Here is a 24,380-nt window from a genome sequence, read left to right as displayed (position 1 = left end):
CCAGGCTTTTAGCAGCGGTCCTGTGGGCAGCGGTGGGTAAACAGTGTCTGCCACAGTGTTTGTCAGTGAAAGTTACCCAATCATTTATCAGCAGTCGGTAAGCATCTAGACAGCTGGGATCTGTTTATGCTGTTTTTTTTTGTTTCAAAAATAGGATCCCCGCCCCGCTCTTTCTTTCTGCCCTCAGTCCTTTCTGTACGTTTCCAGTATGGAGGAGCTTATGGTGCAAGGCTGCCCTCAGTTACCTTGAATCCAAGAGTCACAGAGGTAAAATACCCACGTGTTCCCTCCTCCGCCCCCCTTCACTCAGTCCTGCCTCCCCTTCCAGCTGCTTTGTACTGTAAATTCATTTTAGGAGCCAGTCCCAGGGCAGATCCTGTGATGAAGAAACTCTAAAGACAGGGAGGAGGAGGAAGAGGAGGAGGAGGAGTGAAACAGACTTGCTCTGTACTGTTCATGTTCTCGCACAGTGTTGTTCAGCGGCTCGTCAGATCACAACGAGCTCTCTGACTTGTACCTGTGTGCAGCTCATCTCACCTGGGGAAGGGTTTTTTTTAGTTTTATTCCTGAACCTGGAAGCTGTTGCTCTACCTCTAAGGTAGGTGAAAGTCTCTTATATATTTAGGATATATTCTACCAGTGCAGATTTTTTTTCTTTCTTCTGGAAACCGAAAAGATCTGCAGATGTGATAGTTTTGAAGATGAAACACCAGAATTAAGCTTTTATCATTTCATTTCTTTTTGCAAAAAAAACTAGCTATGAAGTACGCAGCTTTTACGCACCACAAATCTGGAAAACTCCAGAAAACTGTCATGTCACGGACACAGAGTTCCTTCAAATCAAGACTAAAAATATGACGATGCGTGTTGATGATTTCGACGATGGCACCGGACAAAATGTAATGTTTGTTACTGCTTTCTCGATTGGTGAGATGATGGCTTTGTGACTTTGAGACCTGCCTTGTTGCTGAAATGGGCCATTCAGATAAACTTGGCTGATTGATATTACTATTGTGTTGTTATATGAATGAGCTGCCAGGACTCAAACTTGTGTCACTGGAAGAGAAAATCCATGAAATGCAGCAAGTCGGGATGGTTTGTTGTTGTCAGGGTGGTCACTTCTGCAGGTTCAGAGAAGCAAAGCGAATGTCTTTACGGAAACATCCTCATTTAAAAACTTGTAACCATGCAAATGTCAAGGCTGCCTCTGGTCAAATGGAAAGAGGCATAGAGGAGGATAACTGCGTCGAAAGGGGGAGTTTTCAGTTTTAGTGCCCCGTGTGTAATTGGAACAGCAAGCTGCTGGAATGCTTCACTTCATGAAAGCAGCTCTTTGAGTACTCAAGAGCTGCACCATGACCCCAAACAATAGTCGGACGTAGAGTATGAACTTTACCAGCTCTCCGGGACCTGGCAGCGCTCTTCCATCGCGCGTCGTCACAGTTTGTAGGGTCAACGTCCCTCGGAGTTCACACGTTATGTAACTCGCCTTTCAACGAGTCTCAATAGGACGGGCTGCAAGAACCCGAAAATGCAAAGCAGATGGAGCCGAACCCGAGCTGCTCCCCAACACCGGACCCTTCAGGTCTGGTTCTCTTCTGCTGAGCGTTAAAAGTAGTGATTTGTTGATAGCTGTTATCTGCAAGCTTATTTTTTGATGTTCCTCACTGGCTTGCACTTTGATTTTAGGATATTGATCTGGAATATACCGTGGGGCATTCAGGCAGACACCCTTCAACCAATTAAAACACCCATCAAACAGGTATTTTAAATCAGTTTTTTTTTTGTTTTTTTCTGCCTACAGGTGACAACATGCTGAAGCAAGTCGTTTCGTTCAGCCGCTCCTTGGTGCGCAGGAAAGTGGTGGACATGAACAGCTTGGAGGACTCCAAGCTGTGCCGCTGCCTGGGAACCGTAGACCTCATTGCCCTGGGGGTGGGCAGCACCCTGGGGGCCGGGGTCTACGTGTTGGCCGGAGAGGTGGCCAAGGGAGACTCGGGCCCCAGCATCGTCATCTCCTTCCTCATCGCCGCCCTGGCCTCCGTCATGGCCGGCCTGTGCTACGCTGAGTTCGGGGCCCGCGTCCCCAAGACCGGCTCCGCTTATCTCTACAGCTACGTGACGGTGGGGGAGATCTATGCCTTCATTACTGGCTGGAACTTAATCCTCTCTTACGTTATTGGTGAGTTTTTTGGAGGTCTGGGGGTTTGTGGCAAATACCTCCTGACTTTAAGAAGAGAGGGTATTTGTGGAGTCTGACCTTTGATTTCTTTGATCAGGTACGTCCTCGGTTGCCAGAGCTTGGAGCGGCACGTTTGACGAGATGACTGGCGGACACATCGAGGTTTTCTGCAAAACCTACTTCAGCATGAACTTTCCTGGCTTGGCTCCGTATCCGGACTTCTTTGCCGTGTGCCTCATTCTGCTGCTCTCTGGTAAGCACATCAGCGCTGGCCGCTCATCTCAAAATTCCCCCTGAATGCGCTCACACAGAGGCTTCAGTGAAGGGGACGGAAACCGAAATCATCGCAGCTTAACTCACGATCCGAAACCTGGCATAATTCAATAAGAAACTGGCAGCACAGTGTGTGACAACGAGCTAAACATGAGGTTTACACAGTGCAGTTCATGCAGTGCCTTTTGAATGTTCACAACGCCCTTGTACTAAAATGTCGTGGTTTTAAAACGTTTTTTAAAGGAGGGTTGGGTTAGGAAATAATATCCAAAGATTCTCAGATCTCTTGGCACTGTTCTGTCCGTCATTCAAAGGAATATGGCAGAACTACAAACACCTACCCAAGTATGGCCAACAACTTACGTCTACAAGTCAAGTGAGGAGGACATTACTCAGAGAAGCTGACGGAACTTGAGCTCTGGATGAGCTACAGAGACTCAGGGCTCAGGTGGGAGAATATATCAACAACTATTAGTAGGAATGTCCCGAGGTCTGTTATTTAAACGGGCAGTGTTTTTGTAAAATTGCCCTTTTTGAGCTTTACGTTGTGTTATAAGGTTATTCCCTCATCAAAAACATACCTGGAGTACTGCATTGATTCTTTCATGAATGATTGAGAAATCCTTTAATCTCCCGTGGCAACAAACACTTGGGCGAATCAACGCGCAGTTCCTCCCCGGAGCTGCCTCTCCAAAGTTGAGCTTCTGCCTCACAAAGCAGCCCTACTCAGCTCCTTCAAACTAGCGGCAGCAATAATTAGCTAACACCCGATGAAGCTGTGCATCAGCTGAGCTCATTTCTCAGTCTAGTTGCTCCGATTGGACTGAGAAAGAGGAGGGTTGCTGTGATGACTTCCTGAAGGCGGAGCTTCGGAAGGAGAAGGAACTTCTTAAAGAGACAGAGGCCCAATTTCAATATGTTAGGTGTTAGCTGACGGTGTTAGCAAAATATGGAAAAGTTCAAGGGATATGAATGTCTTTGCAAATGTCTGCTACATTAGGTTAATAGTAACTTGAGTCCACTAGTACTTGTTTTTTGGTTAAACTGACAAGATTAATCAAAGTTCATGGAAGACTCAAACCAGTCATGTTTTGATACATTCTGCTTGATTAAACGACATCCATCATGGGTTTTATGATTACATTAGGCCAGCGGGACTCAAAGACAATCTACCACTGTCTGGTTGTTTTTATGTGGATCGGAGAAGCAGAACTTCTGCAACTCAAATTTAGTAAACCCAATGTAAAAATCTCAAAATTCTCCCCTTTAAAAAAAATAAAAAATTCATTTAGTTAAAAAAAAAAAAAAGTGTCTTAAATCACAATATTTAAAGATTAAACACATTTCTGTTGCAGTGAACGGCCAAGTTTACAATTTTAAAAAAATATGTTGGAGCTTTTTACAAAAGCAAAATACTCTAGTGGGGCATTGAAAGTCGCTGGAATATTTGCAGCTTAATTTTGATAGAGTCATTTATAAAAATGACTGTAAAAAGAAGGACTCTTCGTTTAAAAGCCTCAGCACTGACCTACTTAATCCTTGTACAACCGAACCAAGAGCTGTTCATTCAGGACGCCGACCCTTGAGGGCTGACTTTAAAGAGTCTGAACAGTTCGGACTTTTTTGGCTCTCAAATGGTTGAAAACTTCATTTCAGCCTAGCTAAAGCTTTCATCGTGTTCTGTTTTACACTCTGCCATGGTTGCTCTCGTCCAGGGCTCTTGTCTTTTGGAGTGAAGGAATCAGCCTGGGTCAACAAGGTCTTCACTTCAATCAACGTGCTCGTCCTCTTGTTTGTCATCATTTCTGGCTTCGTCAAAGGGGACACACACAACTGGAAGATAACCGAAGAATCTCTCGTCAATATCACGATAGTCACAAGGTAAAGGACTCATGTGATACCAGTCGAGTACAGTCTGTTACGCCGATAACCCATATCGCTTTGCGCGTAGACTTGTCGAAATGTGCAGGTCAGCGTCGGCCTCAGTTGTTATGAAACAACCGTATGCATGTTTTAGGAACTTGTCGGCAACGGCCAACGTGAGCAGTGACTATGGCGTTGGCGGCTTCATGCCCTACGGCTTCAGCGGGACGTTGGCCGGAGCTGCCACCTGCTTCTACGCTTTCGTCGGATTTGACTGCATCGCAACAACAGGTGATTCCTGGACCCGGCGGGTTGGATCCACTGCGGTTCTCATTGTGCCAGCACATCTGTGTTCACTTCTCTGTGTGCAACAGGAGAGGAGGTGAAGAACCCCCAGCGGGCCATTCCCATCGGCATCGTGGTGTCACTGACTGTATGCTTCCTGGCGTACTTCGGCGTCTCTGCTGCGCTCACTCTGATGATGCCCTATCACCTGCTGGATGAGAAAAGCCCCCTCCCCATGGCCTTTGAATATGTGGGCTGGGGGCCTGCCAAATATGTGGTTGCTGTGGGTTCACTATGTGCCCTGTCTACAAGGTAAGGCCTTGTTTTTCTTAGAAGCAACAACAACCAAAATATATACAGTACATTGCTGGTGTTTAGGTGGGATGTAATGTAACTGTAAATTCTGGGTGATAATGGCAGATGAGAATTAGCCAACAGCTTTGACTGTCAATCTCTGTCTGAGTCTTGTAATCGGATTGATTCCTGTTGCTTAACGTTCTGTGGTGGGTGCATTGCTTAATTCTGTCTGTGTTTGAGGCCCCAGCATGTTTTTGTGCTGAGAGCTGCTGAGCAAGTCTCAGTCTGTCTCAGAAACATATCGTGTTGTCCCAACTCTGTCTCTCTTTTCCGTCAGTATCAGTATTAGCGGAGTCGACTGACGTCATTCTTCCAGTCGAATCAAAAGTTTTCATCGATTGGAACATTCTCTGCAGGTTCTCGATTCAACTGAATCTGGTTCAGGTCTGCTAATGGACCTTATCTGTGTGGACTATGTGTCTTGTGAAACTGCTTTTAACACACATTTTTCTTGCTTGAAGTGAATGTTTACACACTGGGTCTCATGATAGCGCGTGGAAATCTATTGGAGACGCAGTTCTCAAAGATCCATATGCAGAGTTTCTCTCTGAAGAACAGATTGCAAGAATGACGTTACAGGCAGGAAAGAAAGACATTTTTGGGACTTTCTTGACTCTGAAGCTTTTATGATGCTCCTGTCCGTTTGTCCGGGTTGAGGGCTCATGACTAACGTGTTGGTGTTGCATGTCTCTGCTGTCTCACGCAGTCTGCTGGGCTCCATTTTCCCCATGCCTCGTGTAATCTATGCTATGGCAGAGGATGGGGTGCTTTTCAAAGCCTTAGCCCGAATCAATCCTAAGACGAAGACCCCAGTTATTGCCACTATGAGCTCCGGTGTAGTTGCAGGTGAGAGCCGGGGATCATGCAAGTGAAACGAGTCAGCTAATGTGTCTCCACCAATCAATTGTGAAAGAAACAATGGAATCAAAAGAGATGATTCAGTCAGTTCTTTTTTTATTGGAATTGGTTCAATTTCACTTCTTGACAAATCAATACGAACTGTAGGACTTTCTGTATCTGTGCACAGGATGTATTTCTTTCACAGTTGTGCAGGTGTCATGTTTTCTCTCTCCCAGAATGCTCTAGACTTAACCATGAACCCTCTTCTCCCTAGCCTGTTGGGCTCCATGTTCCCTCTTCCGCGCATTCTCTTTGCCATGGCGCGAGATGGCATTCTGTTCAAATTTATGTCCAAAGTGAGTAAGCGCCAGTCGCCCGTGGCTGCCACCATGGCAGCAGGTACCACAGCGGGTAAGCTCCTGGACAAGGACTCGCCTGTCACTGGGTTGCAACGTGGACTGTCTGGGTTTCTGTCTCTTTTTTTTAATGTGTGTGTGTTTGCTTTTCTTTGTGCTCACGATCAGCTGGTGGTGGTAACTGCATGAATTTGGTTGTGGTGTTTCCAAAGCATGCAAAGGAGCTGTTACACTCAGCAAGAGGAATGATCAAAGTTCCTACTATGTCAATCCCACAGGTCTTCAAGGCCTTTCATCCCATATTGAAAGATAATGGCAGATAGTGGGGTGACACCAAAGAACATTGCAAAAGTATCAAAGTTACTCAACTAATTTGATAATAAAATCCAACCTAGAACAGTCAGAAACAAGTTCTTTGTTGATTTGGCTATATCTTTTGGAGCATTACCCTTCCTGAGTGACTTGATGATGATGGTTTTTTGTTTGTTTGTTTCCTGGTATTTTCAAAAAGTTAATAATGGCACACACCCAAAACAATGTTCCTAGCTCTTTTGGAAATGAAACAGATACTATCCATCCATCCATCCATCTTCTTCCGCTTATCCGAGGTCGGGTCGCGGGGGTAGCAGCTTCAGGAGGGAGGCCCAGACTTCCCTCTCCCCGGCCACTTCTTCTAGCTCTTCCGGGGGAATCCCGAGGCGTTCCCAGGCCAGCCGAGAGACATAGTCCCTCCAGCGTGTCCTGGGTCTTCCCCGGGGCCTCCTCCCGGTGGGACGTGCCCGGAACACCTCACCAGGGAGGCGTCCAGGAGGCATCCTGACCAGATGCCCGAGCCACCTCAACTGGCTCCTCTCGATGTGAAGGAGCAGCGGCTCTACTCTGAGTCCCTCCCGGATGACTGAGCTTCTCACCCTATCTCTAAGGGAGAGCCCAGCCACCCTACGGAGGAAACCCATTTCGGCCGCTTGTATCCGCGATCTCGTTCTTTCGGTCATGACCCAAAGCTCATGACCATAGATGAGGGTGGGAACGTAGATCGACCGGTAAATCGAGAGCTTCGCTTTTTGGCTCAGCTCTTTCTTCACCACGACGGACCGGTACAACGCCCGCTTAACGGCAGACGCTGCACCAATCCGCCTGTCGACCTCCCGCTCCCTTCTTCCCCCATTCGTGAACAAGATCCCGAGATACTTAAACTCCTCCACTTGGGGCAGGACACCCCCCCTGACCTGGAGAAGGCACTCTACCCTTTTCCGGCTCAAGACCATGGCCTCGGATTTGGAGGCACTGATCCCCATCCCGGCCGCTTCACACTCGGCTGCGAACCGCTCCAGCGAGAGCTGCAGATCACGATCTGATGAAGCCAAAAGGACCACATCGTCTGCAAAAAGCAGAGACGAGATCCTAAGGCCACCAAATCGGATCCCCTCAACACCTTGGCTGCGCCTAGAAATTCTGTCCATGAAAGTGATGAACAGAATCGGTGACAAAGGGCAGCCCTGGCGGAGTCCAACTCTCACCGGAAACGAGCCCGACTTACTGCCGGCAATGCGGACCAGACTCTGACACCGGTCATACAGGGACCTGACAGCCCGTATCAAAGGGCCCGGTACCCCATACTCCCGGAGAACCCCCCACAGGGCTCCCCGAGGGACACGGTCGAACGCCTTCTCCAAGTCCACAAAACACATGTAGACTGGTTGGGCGAACTCCCATGCACCCTCCAGGACCCTGCCGAGGGTGTAGAGCTGGTCCAGTGTTCCACGACCAGGACGAAAACCACACTGCTCTTCCTGAATCCGAGGTTCGACTATCCGACGGACCCTCCTCTCCAGTACCCCCGAATAGACCTTGCCAGGGAGGCTTAAGAGTGTGACCCCTCTATAATTGGAGCACACCCTCCGGTCCCCCTTTTTGAACAGGGGGACCACCACCCCAGTCTGCCAATCCAGGGGAACTTCCCCCGATGTCCATGCGATATTGCAGAGTCGCGTCAACCAACACAACCCTACAACATCCAGAGCCTTAAGGAACTCCGGGCGGATCTCATCCACCCCCGGGGCCTTGCCACCGAGGAGCTTTTTAACCACCTCGGCGACCTCGTCCCCAGAGATTGGAGAGCCCAACCCAGAGTCCCCAGGCTCCGCTTCCTCAGTGGAAGGCATGTTGGTGGGATTGAGGAGGTCTTCGAAGTACTCTGCCCACCGGCCCACAACGTCCCGAGTAGAGGTCAGCAGCACACCATCCCCACTATAAACAGTGTTGGTGCTGCACCGCTTCCCCCCCCTGAGACGCCGGATGGTGGACCAGAGTCGCCTCGAAGCCGTACGGAAGTCTTTCTCCATGGCCTCTCCAAACTCCTCCCACGCCCGAGTTTTTGCCTCAGCAACCGCCCGAGCCGCATGCCGCTTCGCCCGCCGGTACCCATCAGCTGCTTCCGGAGTCCCACAGGCCAAAAAGGCCCGATAGGACTCCTTCTTCAGCCTGACGGCATCCCTCACCGAAGGTGTCCACCAACGGGTTCGAGGGTTGCCGCTGCAACAGGCACCGACAACCTTGCGGCCACAGCTCCGATCGGCCGCCTCGACAATGGAGGCACGGAACATGGTCCACTCAGACTCCATGTCCCCCACCTCCCCCGGGACGTGTTCGAAGTTTTGCCGGAGATGGGAGTTAAAGCTCCGTCTCACAGGGGATTCCGCCAGACGTTCCCAGCAGACCCTCACAACACGTTTGGGCCTGCCAGGTCTGACCGGCTTTCGCCCCCACCACCGGAGCCAACTCACCACCAGGTAGTGGTCAGTGGACAGCTCCGCACCTCTTTTCACCCGAGTGTCCAAGACATTCGGCCGCAGATCCGATGAAACGATGACAAAGTCGATCATCGAACTGCGGCCTAGGGTGTCCTGGTGCCAAGTGCACATATGGACACCCTTATGCTTGAACATGGTGTTCGTTATGGACAATCCATGGCGAGCACAGAAGTCCAGCAACAGAACACCGCTCGAGTTCAGGTCGGGCGGGCCGTTCCTCCCAACCACGCCCCTCCAGGTCTCACTGTCGCTGCCCACGTGAGCGTTGAAGTCCCCCAGCAGAACAAGGGAGTCCCCAGGAGGAGCACTCTCCAGTACCCCCTCTAAGGATTCCAAAAAGGGTGGGTAATCTGAACTGTCGTTCGGCCCGTAAGCACAAACGACAGTCAGAACCCGTCCCCCCACCCGTAGGCGGAGGGATGCTACCCTCTCGTTCACCGGGGTAAACCCCAACGTACAGGCGCCGAGATGGGGAGCAACAAGTATGCCCACTCCTGCCCGACGTCTCTCACCCTGGGCAACTCCAGAGTGGAAGTATGTCCAGCCCCTCTCAAGGAGACTGGTTCCAGAACCAGAGCCATGCGTCGAGGTGAGACCGACTATTTCTAGCCGGAACCTCTCGACCTCACGCACTAGCTCCGGCTCCTTCCCCACCAGAGAGGTGACATTCCACGTCCCAAGAGCCAGTTTCTGCAACCGAGGATCGGACCGCCAGGGTCCCCTCCCTTGGCCGCCACCCATCACACAGTGCACCTGACCCCTTTGGCCCCTCCCACGGGTGGTGGGCCCATGGGAGGGGGGGCCCATGTTTCCCCTTCGGGCTGAGCCCGGCCGGGCTCCATGGGTAAAAGCCCGGCCACCAGACGCTCGCCATCGTGCCCCCCCTCCAGGCCTGGCTCCAGAGTGGGGCCCCGGTGACCCGCGTCCGGGCGAGGGAACACCAAGTCCAAGGTTTTCTTTCGTCATTGGGGTCTTCGGGCTGCGCTTTGTCTGGTCCCTCACCTAGGACCTGTCTGCCTTGGGTGACCCTACCAGGGGCATGAAGCCCCAGACAGCATAGCTCCTAGGATCATTGGGACACTCAAACCCCTCCACCACGATAAGGTGGCAGCCCAAGGAGGAGCTAAATATTGAGGAGCTAAACAGATACTAAATATTGAGAATTATATTCTCGACAATTGTCATGATGCACATGTCTGCATTTGCATTTTTATTTTCTGCACATGTCCAGTACATCTAGAGTCTAGATGTACTGGACATCTAGAGTCTAGATGGATATGTACAGTAAAACAAACACTCTAGACCCTAGAGTGTTTGTTTTACTGTTGCTAAGGTAGAGCCAGGTAATTTCAGACGTGGAAGAAAACACTTTCACTTTGGCGCAGAGCGTCTTAGAGAGCATGCTTATTATCAGAAAAGTAAAAAGTGGAATAGATTGCTTGTATGGCAGGTACATTGGTTGCTGATACAAGAAGAAAGTAAGTGGCCTGTACATGTATAGCGCTGTTATCTAGTCCACAAGACTCCAAAAAGCTTTACACTACATTCAGTCATTCACTAATTCATTGCTACCTTGTCACTCGCGTTCACTTGTTGAAACCTAAACACTAGAAAGATCAATACTTATTCAGCGGTATGCTAGCATGATAGTTTTTTATGTTTTGTGTTTGTATTGTGGATTTTTGATGTTTCTATTCCATTTTTGTTTTTGCTTGATAAAATTTACAACTAGATTCAACAATGTCAAACCAATAAGACTGACCTATATTTACTGAAGTCACATGTTGCTATTCCACAAATCACACTAAAGCTAGCTAATAAGTTCTGCTAACTGACTGTTGATGCTATCAAACACGGTTGTTTAGGTGGTTTTACACCATTTTGACTTGTGGTAAACCTAAAAGTCCCAGAAATTCTCAAGAGTTTTCCGAAATCAGTGGGTTAAAATAACTTCAGCATAGCTAAGGCTAAATGAAAATATTTGTATGCAACATAGATTAGGCTACAATTTGAAACAAAGTACAAGTGTTGCTGGTAGCTACTATAAGTGGCACCAAATTCAAGCTGATTGTTTGGGGTTTTTTTTAGTAATTTGGAACTGCACAGGGCTTCAAAACCAGCACTAAGGTTGAGGTTGACTGGTGACAAGGCTGCTAACAGTGTGTTTCTCTGTACTATATGTATTCAAGAATAAAAACAGTTCACTAGCAGCTGTACAGTGATCTATGTATGTGTCTGATTTTCTAGAATACAAATTGACACAAGTACAAATAAACGGTCTTCTTAAAGCTAACACTATGTTTAAAGCAAGCGGCAGCCATATTGGCTTTTGAGAGCAAGGATTGTGAGAATCAAGTCCAAGTCAGAATTCTGATTGGCTACTCTTGGCTTGGTTAGGGCCGGTTTTGCTCCAGATTTTATTGGCTGGGTGAGTTTATACCACTGTGCCGCAATTAAAGTTAGTCACAATTTACTTTAAGTGTACCACATCAACAAACTCACCAAGGTGCCGTTTGGCTCAATGTGAAATGGTGGTTATGTGGTGCAGCAGTATAAAAAAAGTGCCACTTTTTCCATCTATGGCATTCCATAAGTCATCAACATAGCAATGAGCGTTGCTAATAAGGCACCCCAGAGGTACTCACAGAGCCCCCCATACACTGACAATGTTTATGAACTTATGCAACAACGTGCCAGAGCTCACTTAACAGTTTGGACTTTGTGGATTAATGCGGTGCTTATAACGAATATTTGCTTCTGCAGCCTTCCTGCTTAGTGGACTGCAGGTGTTCGGCACATAGTTGCACAATCTGCTCAGACATTAAAGCTGAGACTTAACGGGGTGAACGACCTGATGAAGAGGCAGCCCATGCAACCACGAGCCATATGTACCGAGCATCCGACAGCAACATGCCAGAGAGCTTCTTTGTTGTTGTTTTACCCCCCCTCCATTTTGTTTTAAGAAAATGTTGAAAGGGATGGCAGACATACTGCTGTCTGTTTGAAACTCTGCTGCTGAGATCTGCTCCGTGCTGTTGACTACAGCTGAGTTTTCATTGATCGCTTAATAGAGCCGGGCCAATTAAAAAAAACAAAAAAAACTCACATGTTTTGATAAAACGTTTTTTTTTTTCGCTGTATCAAAATTAGGAAACACCTTTTTCCGCATCACACGAGTCACGTGATCAACAACCCGATGTCACCACTCGCAGCAACCGCGAAGAAGACGGCGCCGGGAAGCGGTGACAGGATGACGGCGCCGCATGTTTTTTAATAGTGTCTCGCGTGAGCGCATTTATTTGCGTGCGGCTTTAATTGCGTTTTGTTTTTTTTGTTTTTTTTTATGGAAACGCAGTTGTGAAATTGTGCTTTTTCGACATTGATGGAATATCAACAAAGTTTTGCGCACATTTGTAATGGAAATGCAGCTTATGAGGTTCTAGCAGAATTGAATGTGTTGATGTATTGCTTATGCTTGATGCTGTTTCATCACATACTGAAGGTGCTCTCCTGCACCCGTCGAGATTCTGCCGTATGACTTTGGTGCAAAAAGAAACGACTAAACAAACTGCAGAACATCATAACATGTGTAAACACGAGAAACTTGAGCTGCTGTAAACATTAAAAATAACTGTTATTTGATTTTGGCATGTTTAATCAGTGTGCCAGCAAAGAAATAGTACCAACAAGCTTTTTCAGAGATATTTGGGGCCCCCAGAACAGCAGGAGGGGCCTCCACAAAGGTCCCCCTTTTACATTTTACTGGTGTTCTGACACCAGTTCTCTTGTATCAATTGACGCTCAGTGTGGACATGATCTAAGCCAGGGGTCTCAAACTCCCGTCCTCGAGGGCCGCAGACCTACAGTTTTTAGATGTTCCACAGGTACAAAACATTGAAATGAAATGGTTTAATTACCTCCTCCTTGTATAGATCAGTTCTCCAAGCCCTGCTAACGACCTAATTATTCTGTTCAGGTGTGGTGCAGCAGAGGCACATCTAAAAGTTGCAGGACTGCGGCCCTCGAGGACTGGAGTTTGACACCCCTGATCTAAGCTGTCAAAGTCAAAAAGTTTTTTTTTCTGTTTGTTTTTATGAAACTTTGTTGCATGAAACTTAATTTGTGTCTGTGCGCTCCCATTTGTTTGTGCATCTGAAGAAAAAACTTTTCCACATTCCCCCCCCCCCCAAAAAAAACCAAAACAAAACATCATGTATATGTAATGACTGTAATTCGGTGCATGAACGTTTTCTGCAAATGCAGCAGTTCTCCATGTTTGTTTGTAATGTTTCCTCCGAGGTTTGCTCTTCATTTCTTCTTCTGCTCTCCGCAGCCATCATGGCCTTCTTGTTCGACCTTAAGGCCCTGGTGGACATGATGTCTATTGGAACTCTGCTGGCCTACACGCTGGTTGCCGTCTGCGTGCTCGTTCTCAGGTGGGCACGCACACTAATCTCTCCCAGAGCAACGGTGTAGAGAGGACTCCGGTTTGCGCAACGTTTGGGAAGCAGCCGCGTTAATAGGTTTTTCAAATGCCCAGAAGCCCGATTACCCTGTTTGTGATTGAGTCACCTTGGTGACGTAAGAGCTGTGAAAGCTCCCATTGTAGGAACAGTCATTTTAAGCAGGCGCGGGTTGTTTATTTGAGTTTCTTTACTCGCTAAATATAGGGCGTGCAACGCAGCAGCTCTTTTTCTGGCGCCCTTTCTGGTCCAGACTGGATCCGGTCTTTACTTGTTCTGTCGAAGCTAAAAATCATGACAGCCATTTCTCAATCCGACTGCTGGAGGATATGCACGTTTTTCATATGTGTGGCGCACATGTAATGAGCCTGCGGCTTTAAATCCTTAAAGAGGTAGTGCAAATTCTTCCAGAAAAGTTATTATCAGGACTAGTTTCGTTGCCTGAACTACATAGCTGTCATTCCAGTGAGCATGTTGAACTCAAACTGAAGTTGGTAAATTATAAACATTGCCACAAAAGACTCGCCACTCAGTGTTGAGTTTTGACAAATAATTAATAATTAAACAAATGGAGGAACAAATACCAATCAAGGTAATCACCAAGATGAGAAACAGGTAGCCAAAGAGAGTGAATGGCTGAACAGTTACGAACACCAAAAACTTGCTCCTCATGTTTTCAAAGAGCGCCGTTTGGTTTAGCGCTAGGCTAACGCTAAACCTGTGGTTTTTTTATATACGTTTTGATAATCTGTCGAATATTTCAGTGTTAGTTGTTTGCGGAGAAAACGTCAAGAAAATAGTTTTTCTGCTTTGTAAAATTGGCTGCGAAGGTTATGACGTAAATGCCCCAAAGCTAAACGAAGGGCGGACCTGCTCACCTGGTCGCCATGGAGACACAGAAGGTCACGTGACACAGGCAGAGCGGAAGCCGCAGCACCAAAACACGATAAGCTGAAAAGCCAAGCTCCTCCTGTTTTATTTTCTGTGTTTATATTTTCTAGAACACTTTGTGGCTTCTGACCTGTAAAAAGTGCTGCATAGATAAACTTTACTTACTTAACTTACAAACTGGATCGATAAATGAAATCTAAGGACTGTAATAAGGTTTTGCTAGCTTTGTACAGAAACCTGACGGCTCCAAACATTGCTGCGGGTCTCACAGGGAGTCTGACTCACATAATCTCAGAAAGCAGTTGTAGGTTGTAGATAACAGTTGCAGGCAGGTACATTTAGTCTTTGGCTGTAACATCCCCAGCTGTGTTAAATTGCTCAAATGAGCTAAATTAGAGGCACATGCTGCCTACTTAATACCAGCTGTTAGCTTTCCACGGCGTTGAAAATTCCTTCACTTTTCCATAAACTCACTGCTATATAATGTGTCTATCAAATTTAAGGGAGGTGTTACTAGTAATAACTTCACAGAATTGAATATATTTGTCTTCCAGGTACCAGCCAGATGGAGATCTGGGGAGGCAGCCAGGGAAAGGTGAGAAGGACTGCTTAGCATCTCAAGAGTCCGAACTGACAGAGTCAGAGTCCCACCTGAACATGCTGAACGGTGGTAACTCCATCCTTCAGACTGTCCTCCACCCTCCCCTCTTACCGTCTGAGAAGTCGTCTTCTGTGGTCAACATGTCCATCGGTGTCCTGGGTGCGCAACCTGTTGTGTCCGACGCTTTTTCCTTTCCATTTGCGGTTGACTCTAATCCTTGTTTATGTTGGAACAATCTCCACGTGTGTTTCCTCCAACTGCAGTGATTACAGTGTGTGTCATCAGCTATCTCACCACCTACCACTTTAACTCAGTCGTTGGTTTGGAAGTGTGGATGTTGGCGTTGCTGTCCGTGTGTCTCCTTGTCTTCAGCTCCTGCGTGTTCATGGTCTGCAGGCAGCCGCAGACCACCAAGAAGGTCTCCTTCATGGTACGTAGGTGGCTAGGTGGCCGTAGCTAGTTTGTCTCAACTCAAAGTCCTGCTTTATGGAGTCATGTGTCCATCAACGCATTGAAACCTAACGGCTCCTTCTTTTGTCACAGGTACCCCTCCTGCCTTTCCTGCCAATTCTGAGTATATTTGTTAATGTTTACCTCATGGTCCAGCTGAGTGGAGACACCTGGATACGTTTCTCTGTCTGGATGGCCGCAGGTTAGTTGAACTATGTTGTACCTGTAAAAGCCGATAGGAGAATGATGTCATGTGTGGCTTTGACCCATTCTAGCATACAAACTATCTTTAAAGGTGCAGTATTATGTGTTTTCCAGCTGCATAGCACATTTTATAGCACAATCAAATATCAACGTTGCATTCAGTTGTTGCAAAGAAATTTGACTTCGTGATTTAACACCTGGAAATTGGGCCTTGGTCGCTTTAAAAACTCCTGCTCTTTCTGAAACTCCGCCTCCAGGAAGTCATCACAACATGGCTCCCTTATTAAGCCTTACCAACGTTTTTACTTCTGAGAAGTAGCTTGTATAAAAAGCACAGCTGATGCGCAGTTCCACCAGGTGTTTGCTAATTCCTGCTGGCTAGTCTGAAGGAGCTGGCTGCCGGCGTTGTGGGGGAGGGCTGGTCTGTAACGCGGAAGCTGGGAAACTGCAGCTCTGAGGAGAAGCTTCGTCCTTGAAGGCGGGGCTAGGTCCACCCAGGCATTTTACACAGCTGAATGGTTTCCATGGAGATTAAAGGATTTCTCAGACATGCATGAAAGAATCAAGGCAAGATTCCAGAAATTTTTGATGAGGGAATAACATTATGATGATATGATGTAAAGCTCAAAAAAGCCCATTTTAAAAAATAAAAAACATCACAATGGTTCGGTTCTGGTTTCAGAACCACTGAATCCGGAACCATTGGATTCAATAGTTTTGAATTGAATCCAGAATCAATTAATTGAATCTTTAATTACTTAACCCTTAATTTAATCCTAATTAAGGGTTAATCTTTAATCCATAACCCTTCATTAAGGGTTAATTAACCCTTAATTAATCCTTATTTAAGGGTCAATTAATCTTTGATAATTAACCCTTAAGTATATCAAAAAAATTTTAATTATGTAGAATATAAAATTTTGAATTTTATTATTTTTCTTTTAGAGCTACAGCTGCATTTATGTTAAAAACCTAAACTCCTCTCTCATACCTCCTTTTAAACTTCTCCTTCACAGGCTTCTTGATCTACTTCGGCTATGGTATTTGGCACAGCGCCGAGCGACAGCGCCACCGCCATGACGCGCACGGCAACGGCGGCGCAAACCAGCTGAGCATGAAAGCCGTCCAGGACAAGCAGGTCGAGACAAACGAGGCGGGAAAGGAGCAGGAGCGCTTCATCGGCCCGGACAAAACCAGCCAGTGTTAAAAGCTTACGGACTGTTTCACAGGCAGCAGATGCAAAAAAAACAAAACAAAACAACAACAAAAAAAAAGGCACTCAGCGACTCAAGCCTCGACACACCCGTACGTAGCGGCTCCTTCGTGTGTACGAATCTCACTACAGCACCTTCGGTCTGCTAATGCAGTGTCAGTATTCTGGTGAGGAGTTGCTCCGTCTCTGCGACCACAAAGACGTAGATCCCAGAGCGCTCTCTGGACGGCATGGAGGGGGGAAAAAAACAAAAACAAAAACAAAAACAGGACAGGTAACACACTGGAGAGCGAATTCAGATGAGGAAGCAGCCGTGGTAGGGCTGCGGCAAACACACACGGCCTCCTGAGGGACTGGAGGTTACGGTGTGTAAAGCACATTTTTTTTTCCCGTGATGTACAAACACTTGTGAGAAGCTCTTTTCAGTTTTTCTTTTCTGACTACGTGTTCTGTGTCTTCGACAGTTTGTGCTTGTAATTATGAAAATGTCAGTAGGAAACCCTCGACACGCGTTGACCTGCAGTGGATCTCATAGTTGCTCGAACGACTGAAAGGCTGGATTGTTTTTAATGGCAATGTCCAGACTTTTTTAACCAACGTTGCGGTGATATTTCCTGCATAGTTCCAGCAAAAGACGAATCTGTTGGGAAGGAAGATAACTGTGTGCGCAGCCGGAGTGAAGCTGGCAGCACGTTTTGTTTGAAAGGCACCAAGATTAATTGTAAAATTAGGCACGACGTGTATATAAGTACAATCACAACGAGAGAATACAGTGGTAAGAAGAATCGCACAATAACACAATGCTAAAATAATAAGCAAGAATAAAAACAACAAGGAAGACAAATCAGCATCTCAAGTGGTGTCAAAGGTCAGACCAAAGAGACGGGTTGTAAGAAGTGACAGAAAACCACAGAGGAAGAAGAGGGCGGTCTGATCATAAAATCTCAAATTGTACAGTTGCATTAAAGGGTGAGAAAAGTTTTGAAATGATTGATCTGCATCTGATTTTTTTTTTTTTGGATCACTGCACACTCTGGAGAGCCACTGTATGTGCAAAGTGTCAATTAGCCGAGTCATGACTGACTGTAGCGGAGGTAGTGCGGGAAAACATTAATCCTTGAGAGTATTCAGTTTAAATCTTCCCTGTAGTAACTAAAGTCTCTGTAGCTGTGGTTTTATTAAGCACAGGTTGGCTGGGTTTATTATTATTATTGTTGTTGCTTCAGTTTGTGTCGACTATGAACTGTTATGATCAGAAAAGGAGTGTGACGTGAAGGTTTTATGAAAATGTGTGGTTTTGTTTCATGCTATCCCACTACGACATGCTGTATTCTTCTTCCAGGCTGATATTTTGTGCTATTTTATACAACCTAGAGTAGTAGGTGAATGAAAATATTATCTTCATTTTCAGTCTGTTATTACAGCCGAACTCTCGTCATAACGGCCTTAAAGCTTTTCTCTGGGATGAAGAGGAAGGTTTGTTAGATTTAATGTTGTTGTGTTTTTTTTTCTGCTCTTTTTAACGCCTTCTGTTGTGGTGAGGCAGGTTTAGCTGATGATAATGTGCAACAGCTTACCTGCGCTGTCAGTATTTTTTAATTTTTATGTTGACGAAATACAAAATTAAAGAAGAGGTGAAACACACTGAAGCTGCATGATGTTGGTTATTGATCAGGTTTAGCAGTTTAAGTGTGGAACAACCTGAGATTACAGCAGAGTTCACACTGAAATGGTCACATTGTTCTAACGACACCGTCTGGAAAAAAGGCAATAAAAGATCAATTTAAAAAAAAGTTAATATTCACTAAAACCACCTTTGACCAACCAGTTTTGAAGAATTCAATTTATTTCGCTGAAATATTTTAGTGCTTCCACTAAAAATATCTTTCAGGAATAAAACCAAATTCTGAGACCACCGCAGGTTGTCACCGTAGGGGGCGCTGTTGCATGCCAATACACCAAAAAAACGTAAGAACCAACGCAAACAGAAAAACAAAGAAAAAGCCGAACAAAGAATATAAAGTAACATCTGATCTGACCTTTAATATTATGACCATTACGGAAATATAGACGGTCACAGAATATGATAGCGCTTATCATATACTCTAACTCACAGTAAAGTATTAAATACTTAAACTGTTTCTGCTACATTGACAGTCAGATACTTTTTATTCTGTGGCGGATGGAGAGAGTTAGCAGAAACTGTTGGTACTAAAGTTACAGCGTGGTCACAATAACGTCACATTTTGTGACCACGGTTATGGCAAAGCGCGGTGTAAGACCAGAACAGCGCCCCCTGCGGTCACAATACACCGTGCAAACGGAATCCGGTGTAACATCTGTACAAATGTTTCAAGTTATGACTATAGTGTGACTAATTGTGAACAAGTTGAAAAAACAATTTTCAAGGCGATGTATGTAATCTTACAAATAAAAATTAAATCTTAGGACCAAATCTGGATGGGAATGCCAGAAGCTTCCAAACTGTAGCCCACATCACACACCTATGTCTAAAATGTCTATAAATTTGTTTTATTTTGTTGGTTGGGGGGGAATACTGTGAAGCAGAAGGCTAATTCCCCCGTTGGTCCAGCAGAGGGCGTCAGACTACACATTACTGCTCCTCGGGCCTGAGAGGAGGATGGAGCTGGGATTGTAAACAGAACAGCTGGGCCCGGTGCTGGTCCAGCGAACCTCCCAGCCTTTTTTTCTTCTTTTTTCCTTTTCCCCTTCTCTTCACCAAACCTCCGCAGTTCGCCTGTCCCAGCAGGGCTCTCCGAACATGAAGCTCTGGGCTGTATTTTTTCTGGCACTGCTCTGTCTGGAGCTCCAAGATGGTGAGTGAAGTTCACGTTTTCACATCTGTTGATGAGCCGCGTTGTGGGTAGAAGGACCGGCTGACATCCGCAGGTCGAAAAGGCGAAACCGCTTCAGACACCGGCAGGAGGGAAACCACTCGGTGTGTGTGAAGGGAAGCTTTTTAATTTTTTTTAAAGAGTAGCTATATTAATGCAAAAACAATTTCATATCCTCTCTAAGGTATGCATTTTTTTCAGTGATGTATCTGAAAAGTGTTCAGTGGAGGAAGGTTTTTTTTCCAAAGTGATTCTGCAGACCTGCTTCCTGGATGTGAAGGAATGCAACAGATGTTTCTGATTATCGACGACAAGCCAACCGAAATGGAATATTTTACATTCTGTTCCTGCTGAGATAAAAGCAAAAGTAGTAGTAGAAGAAGAAGAGATTGAAATGTGCGCATTTGGAGGCAGTGGGAATTTTTTTTTCTTTTTCCGGCCTTCCTGTTGTCTCAGCTGCCTCCCTCTGTGTCTCCAGGATCCTGCCAGGCGATCAAGAGGAAGAAAGACGCGGGGGAAAGCGGCGCCCATCCAGGTGGGAAGCGGCCGAGGGCCCGCCAGCCGGCTCCGACCAGCAGGAAGGGGAAGAGCCAGTCCCTGCTGACCCAGGTGTTGGACAAGGGCCGCTTCCTGCGCCTGGGCCCCAGCACCACCCTGACTCCCGGGAAGAGCGTGGAGCTGCGCTGCAAAGGGACCAACATCGGATGGTCCTACCCGACCTACCTGGACACCTTCAACGACTCGCGCCTCAGGTGCCGCAGGGAAACGCCCTCCCCCGCTGCAGTCTCCGGTTGCTGGGTTGGTTGGCTCGTCTTATCGCTCGTCTTCTCGCCCGCAGCATCAAGCACAGCGACAAGTACAGCCAGCTGGTCCTGACCTCGCCCTCGGCTGCAGACACGGGCTCCTACAGCTGCTGGGTCATAGTGTGCGACGGGACGGAGTGCCAGAGGGACCAAGACCGCACGTACTCATCCTACGTCTATTTCACAGGTGGGCGTTAGGGTACGTTTGATTTCACAAGCGAGTAAAAAAAAAAAAATCTGTTTGGAGTTAAAAAAAATAAACCACCCAGCAGTTTTTTGGCAATAAGTTGGGAAATGAGTTTCAAAAACCTCCCGATTGTTCAGTCAAGTTTATTTGCGTGGCACATTTCAGCAACAAGGCGGATCAAAGTGCTTTACACCATGAAAACACATTAAAATCATTATACAATCATCAACAAAATGATTAATACACATGGATGTTCCAGTGACTAGTAAACCAGCATTTCGCCCTGATTTAAAAGAACTTAGAGTTTCGGGAAGTTTGTTCAACATTTCTGGTGCATAGAAGCTGAATGCTGCTTCTCCGTGTTGATGCTAGCAACGTCAGCTGAGCTCCAGCACGTTTGGTCAGCCGGTTTTACCGCTGTATTGACCGTACAATGGCGGTCAATACAGCCACTGTACGAAAAGACGAGTGTTTTGTTGTGGACTTACCATTTAGAAACCACTTGCTACATTGTCATTAGTTGCACACGAGGTTCCACTTCTGCTTTTCAAGGACGTACGGTTGTATAATGGCGCATCTGTTTTGCAGCCGTTTTCACGCGCGAGTGTAAACGCTGAGTTAGAGGGCTTGACTGGCAGCAGGTTCACGATTTTCTGGTGTAGGTTTTTCTTTTTTCCTCCAAGACTTATTGGCTTGTCATATTAGTGAAGAAAGGGGAAACAACTGCTGCATTGTCATTGCCCGGGTATTATGTGTGCCGAGATAAATAAAGTCACTGACTTCAGGTGGTAAAGTGGTTTCCAGTGAGCGTTGAACTGTGGTCAAAGCAGAAAGTCCAAGATCCAAAATACATTTCACGCCTCACCTTCGTTCCAGACAAAGAGAACCTCTTCGTCCCGTCTGCGATCCACTTCGAGATCGTGTACCTGCGCCCCGACAGGCCCGCGGTCGTGCCCTGTCGCGTGACCGAGCCCCGAGTTGAGGCGTCGCTCCACCGAGAAGTCCCTCCCGAGGAAATCACAGCAAACCAGACTCTTTTGACCTTCGACCCGACCAAGGGTTTCATCCTACAGAGCCCCAGCGCGGATCTTCAGGGGGTCTTCTACTGCAAGGCTGCCTCCAAGGGGACGCCTCAGATCTCCACCAAATACCAGCTGCTGTATGTGGAAGGTGAGAGGGAGGCCAAAAGTATTCATACCCTCCGATCTTTTTTTTCCCCACATTTTGTTGCCATGGAACCAGAAACCTGCAACCAAGTGTGAGATTCCAGTGGCACTTCTGCAGAAATTGCATCTCTTAAGATAAAGTCAGCTTCCTGCTTCAGAATAGACCCTTCCAGACTGGATGACGGAAGTTTACCAAATAAATCAAGCAAATTTAGGTAGAGTTTAGCAAGTTTTGTATGTCTAAATGGCAGCTGAAGATGGATTTGTGCTTGTTTGATTGTTTGAACTCCACATACCTTCACTGCTACTTGACTGAATGGATCAAATCAGAGGTTTGGGTTTAGGAGTTTTCCATCTCCGTCTCTCGTGGACAGTGCCCAGCGGGGCCCCGTTCGTGAGCCTGGGAGCCTCTCCGGAGACGGTGAGAGGAGGTGGCGGCAATGTTAACGTGACCTGCACTGTGCTGGGAGAACCGGAGGAGGACGTGAGCTTCAGCTGGTCGTATCCCGGACAGGTGAGAGACACGAGACGTAAACTGAGTAGGAATGAGGAGGAGTAGGGGAAATGTGAATAAAGACAGAGGGATATTTCTAGTTAAAAGAAATTCATTTTTAGACAACGTTCTCACTGAATTTCTGTTTTTGAGTCTAAGTGGGTAGTTTATACTTTTAAAGCCTCAGTATGCTGATTTTTGCTTAAATCCTAAGACTAGTTAAAGCTCGGGTTTAAAGGAAGAGTTTGGGATTTCTGAAGGACCGTTTTTTTTCAGGTTATAAGCACATTTCCCTGCAGTAGAGAACTCTCTATATGAAGCATAAATCTAGACTAGTTGGTCCCATAAACTGGAGCTAACAGCAATTATGAGAGTCCAAGACCAGAATGACTTGAAGAGAGAGAATATTTACACATCTTTTATTTGATTTTACATAGCTGTGTGGAATTGTTAGTTTGAGAGTAAATGGGTTTCTTGTACATTTGTCAGTAAATCCTGTTGATTATGATTGATTTGGGTATAAACATACCTGGGGGTGAATACTTTTTAATAGGAACTGTAGATTCTCACTCATTAAGGACGTGACAGTCCTAAAAGCTGAAGACAACTTGACTACTTGTGTTTGGTTCAGTTCTCTTCTGCTTCAGCTCTTCCGGATCTCCTAAACACGTCAAGCGGTAACAGGATTTCTGCTGGTTTCACCAACTCAAATTCCAGACTTTAAGACTTTTTGAGACAATTCTGAATGAAATTTAAGGCCTACTTCTCCACAATGTGCGAACGTCGTCAAGCCAACCGGACTGATCGTTTGTACTTACACATGATCGACGCAAAAAAAGCAAAAAAAGCTAGCTAGCTAGCTAGCCAGGGTATATTAGCAGCTTTTTAGCGGTAGCCTCAACTGCCTCGAGTTACAGAACACAATGAAGATGTCTGTAACGTATTTAACGTATAAAATTTTACTATTTTAACTGAATTTAAGACATTTGAGGTCTTAATTCTAGATACATAGATTTAAGACTTTTTTAAGGACACCGTGGAAAACCAGTCCCACTAACGGCTGATTTATCCGATTCTGGTGTGCAGCTCTAAAAGCATTTGGCTCCTTTGCAGCCAACAAACGGGCTGTTTTTGTGTTGCTGCAGGACAAGCGTCCGGCTCGCATCCAGACGTTGTGGAGGCTGGTGAACAGAGGCATGGGCCACACCACAAGGGTCTCCCAGAGCATCTTGTCTGTGGAGGACATGCAAACCATCGACTTCGGTGACTACATCTGTAAAGCTAAGAACATAAACGGCGAGACGATAGTGACGACTAAAATCGCCTCTTCATAATCGCCACCAAGCAGCGTGTGAAACAGGTTTTGTTTTTTTGTGATGGACCTTTTCCACATGTAAAGCTTTAACGTTGAGGCAGCCGTCTGCAGGACCAGATAACGTCCATGTTTGTTCAACAGAACGGTGTGCAGTATCGCAATATTTTTGAAAGACGCAATAAAGATTCTGTAATTGCCTTTATTCATTTCAATGAAAAACTGCTTGTAGTTTTGAAACCATAATATGGTGGCATCTCTGTTCATGTCGTATGGAGCCGTTTTTGAACGCAGCAGAGTAATTTGAGGGAGACTTTCAGACTGTTTTCCTTACAGCAGGAGGAAGACGCACGTAAACTTTTGCAACCTGAACTGAAGAGGTGTGGAGTTAAAAGCCTCATGGAAAAAGCCCAAAGTTATCTCACATCCAGATGTTTTTGACTAAATTAAATGTAAAGGTTTGTTGCAACAGTGTTGTGAATATCTAGTGAAACTTCCTTTCCATGCTCCATTTAAAGCCTATTTTGATGCTAAACAAACCCTAAAATGCTGTGTGTTTTTTTTCCATTGCTAGAGCTTTGTGTCCTAATGTGCTCCTTATGTGGAATGTGTTCTGCTGGGACAGAGTTCATTTTGGACTCGGTCCAATGGTTTTCTGCTTTAGCAAAAATGAAACTGGGGATTACAGATTATGTCCAATAATCCAATAATAAAGTGATAAAAGAGCGCGCATATTTACGACGTTTAAATGTGGCTTTACTGAAGTAAAAGCC

General features: G+C 46.1%; 2 protein-coding genes across 4 annotated transcripts; both read left to right on the top strand.

Moving 5' to 3' along the window:
* The first annotated feature begins 420 nt into the window (after positions 1-420).
* Positions 421-18,440, top strand: slc7a2 (solute carrier family 7 member 2). Of its 3 annotated transcripts, none has more exons than XM_032555401.1 (12): positions 421-598; positions 1,805-2,182; positions 2,280-2,435; positions 4,171-4,336; positions 4,473-4,609; positions 4,693-4,915; positions 5,667-5,806; positions 13,303-13,405; positions 14,878-15,083; positions 15,188-15,354; positions 15,468-15,576; positions 16,595-18,440. In XM_032555401.1, the coding sequence occupies exons 2-12, from the start codon at positions 1,813-1,815 to the stop codon at positions 16,783-16,785; spliced, it is 1,968 nt and encodes a 655-aa protein (XP_032411292.1). In that variant the 5' UTR covers positions 421-598; positions 1,805-1,812; the 3' UTR covers positions 16,786-18,440. The 3 variants fall into 3 exon arrangements, with proteins under 3 accessions (XP_032411292.1, XP_032411291.1, XP_032411290.1); XM_032555400.1 differs by lacking the exons at positions 421-598; positions 5,667-5,806 and adding exons at positions 1,528-1,585; positions 6,075-6,211; XM_032555399.1 differs by lacking the exon at positions 421-598 and adding an exon at positions 1,528-1,585.
* Positions 18,441-19,415: 975 nt separating this feature from the next.
* pdgfrl (platelet-derived growth factor receptor-like) lies at positions 19,416-24,333 on the top strand. Its single transcript, XM_032555402.1, has 6 exons — positions 19,416-19,628; positions 20,125-20,398; positions 20,485-20,636; positions 21,513-21,806; positions 22,177-22,316; positions 23,441-24,333. Exons 1-6 carry the CDS (start codon positions 19,574-19,576, stop codon positions 23,627-23,629), a joined length of 1,104 nt encoding a protein of 367 aa, XP_032411293.1. The 5' UTR covers positions 19,416-19,573; the 3' UTR covers positions 23,630-24,333.
* Positions 24,334-24,380: the final 47 nt, after the last annotated feature.

The sequence above is a fragment of the Xiphophorus hellerii genome, chromosome 23 (assembly GCF_003331165.1).
Source record: "Xiphophorus hellerii strain 12219 chromosome 23, Xiphophorus_hellerii-4.1, whole genome shotgun sequence".
In the NCBI taxonomy this organism is placed as follows: domain Eukaryota; kingdom Metazoa; phylum Chordata; class Actinopteri; order Cyprinodontiformes; family Poeciliidae; genus Xiphophorus; species Xiphophorus hellerii.
This window is presented reverse-complemented; position numbering and strand designations above follow the sequence as displayed.

Coding starts and splice junctions, on each gene's coding strand:
- slc7a2 (XM_032555399.1), top strand. CDS start 1,543: ATGGAGCCGAACCCGAGCTGCTCCCCAACACCGGACCCTTCAG. Junction 2,436..4,170: donor CCTCATTCTGCTGCTCTCTG/GTAAGCACATCA, acceptor GCTCTCGTCCAG/GGCTCTTGTCTTTTGGAGTG. Junction 15,084..15,187: donor CATGTCCATCGGTGTCCTGG/GTGCGCAACCTG, acceptor CTCCAACTGCAG/TGATTACAGTGTGTGTCATC.
- pdgfrl (XM_032555402.1), top strand. CDS start 19,574: ATGAAGCTCTGGGCTGTATTTTTTCTGGCACTGCTCTGTCTGGAGCTC. Junction 19,629..20,124: donor CTGTCTGGAGCTCCAAGATG/GTGAGTGAAGTT, acceptor CTGTGTCTCCAG/GATCCTGCCAGGCGATCAAG. Junction 20,399..20,484: donor TTCAACGACTCGCGCCTCAG/GTGCCGCAGGGA, acceptor TCTCGCCCGCAG/CATCAAGCACAGCGACAAGT.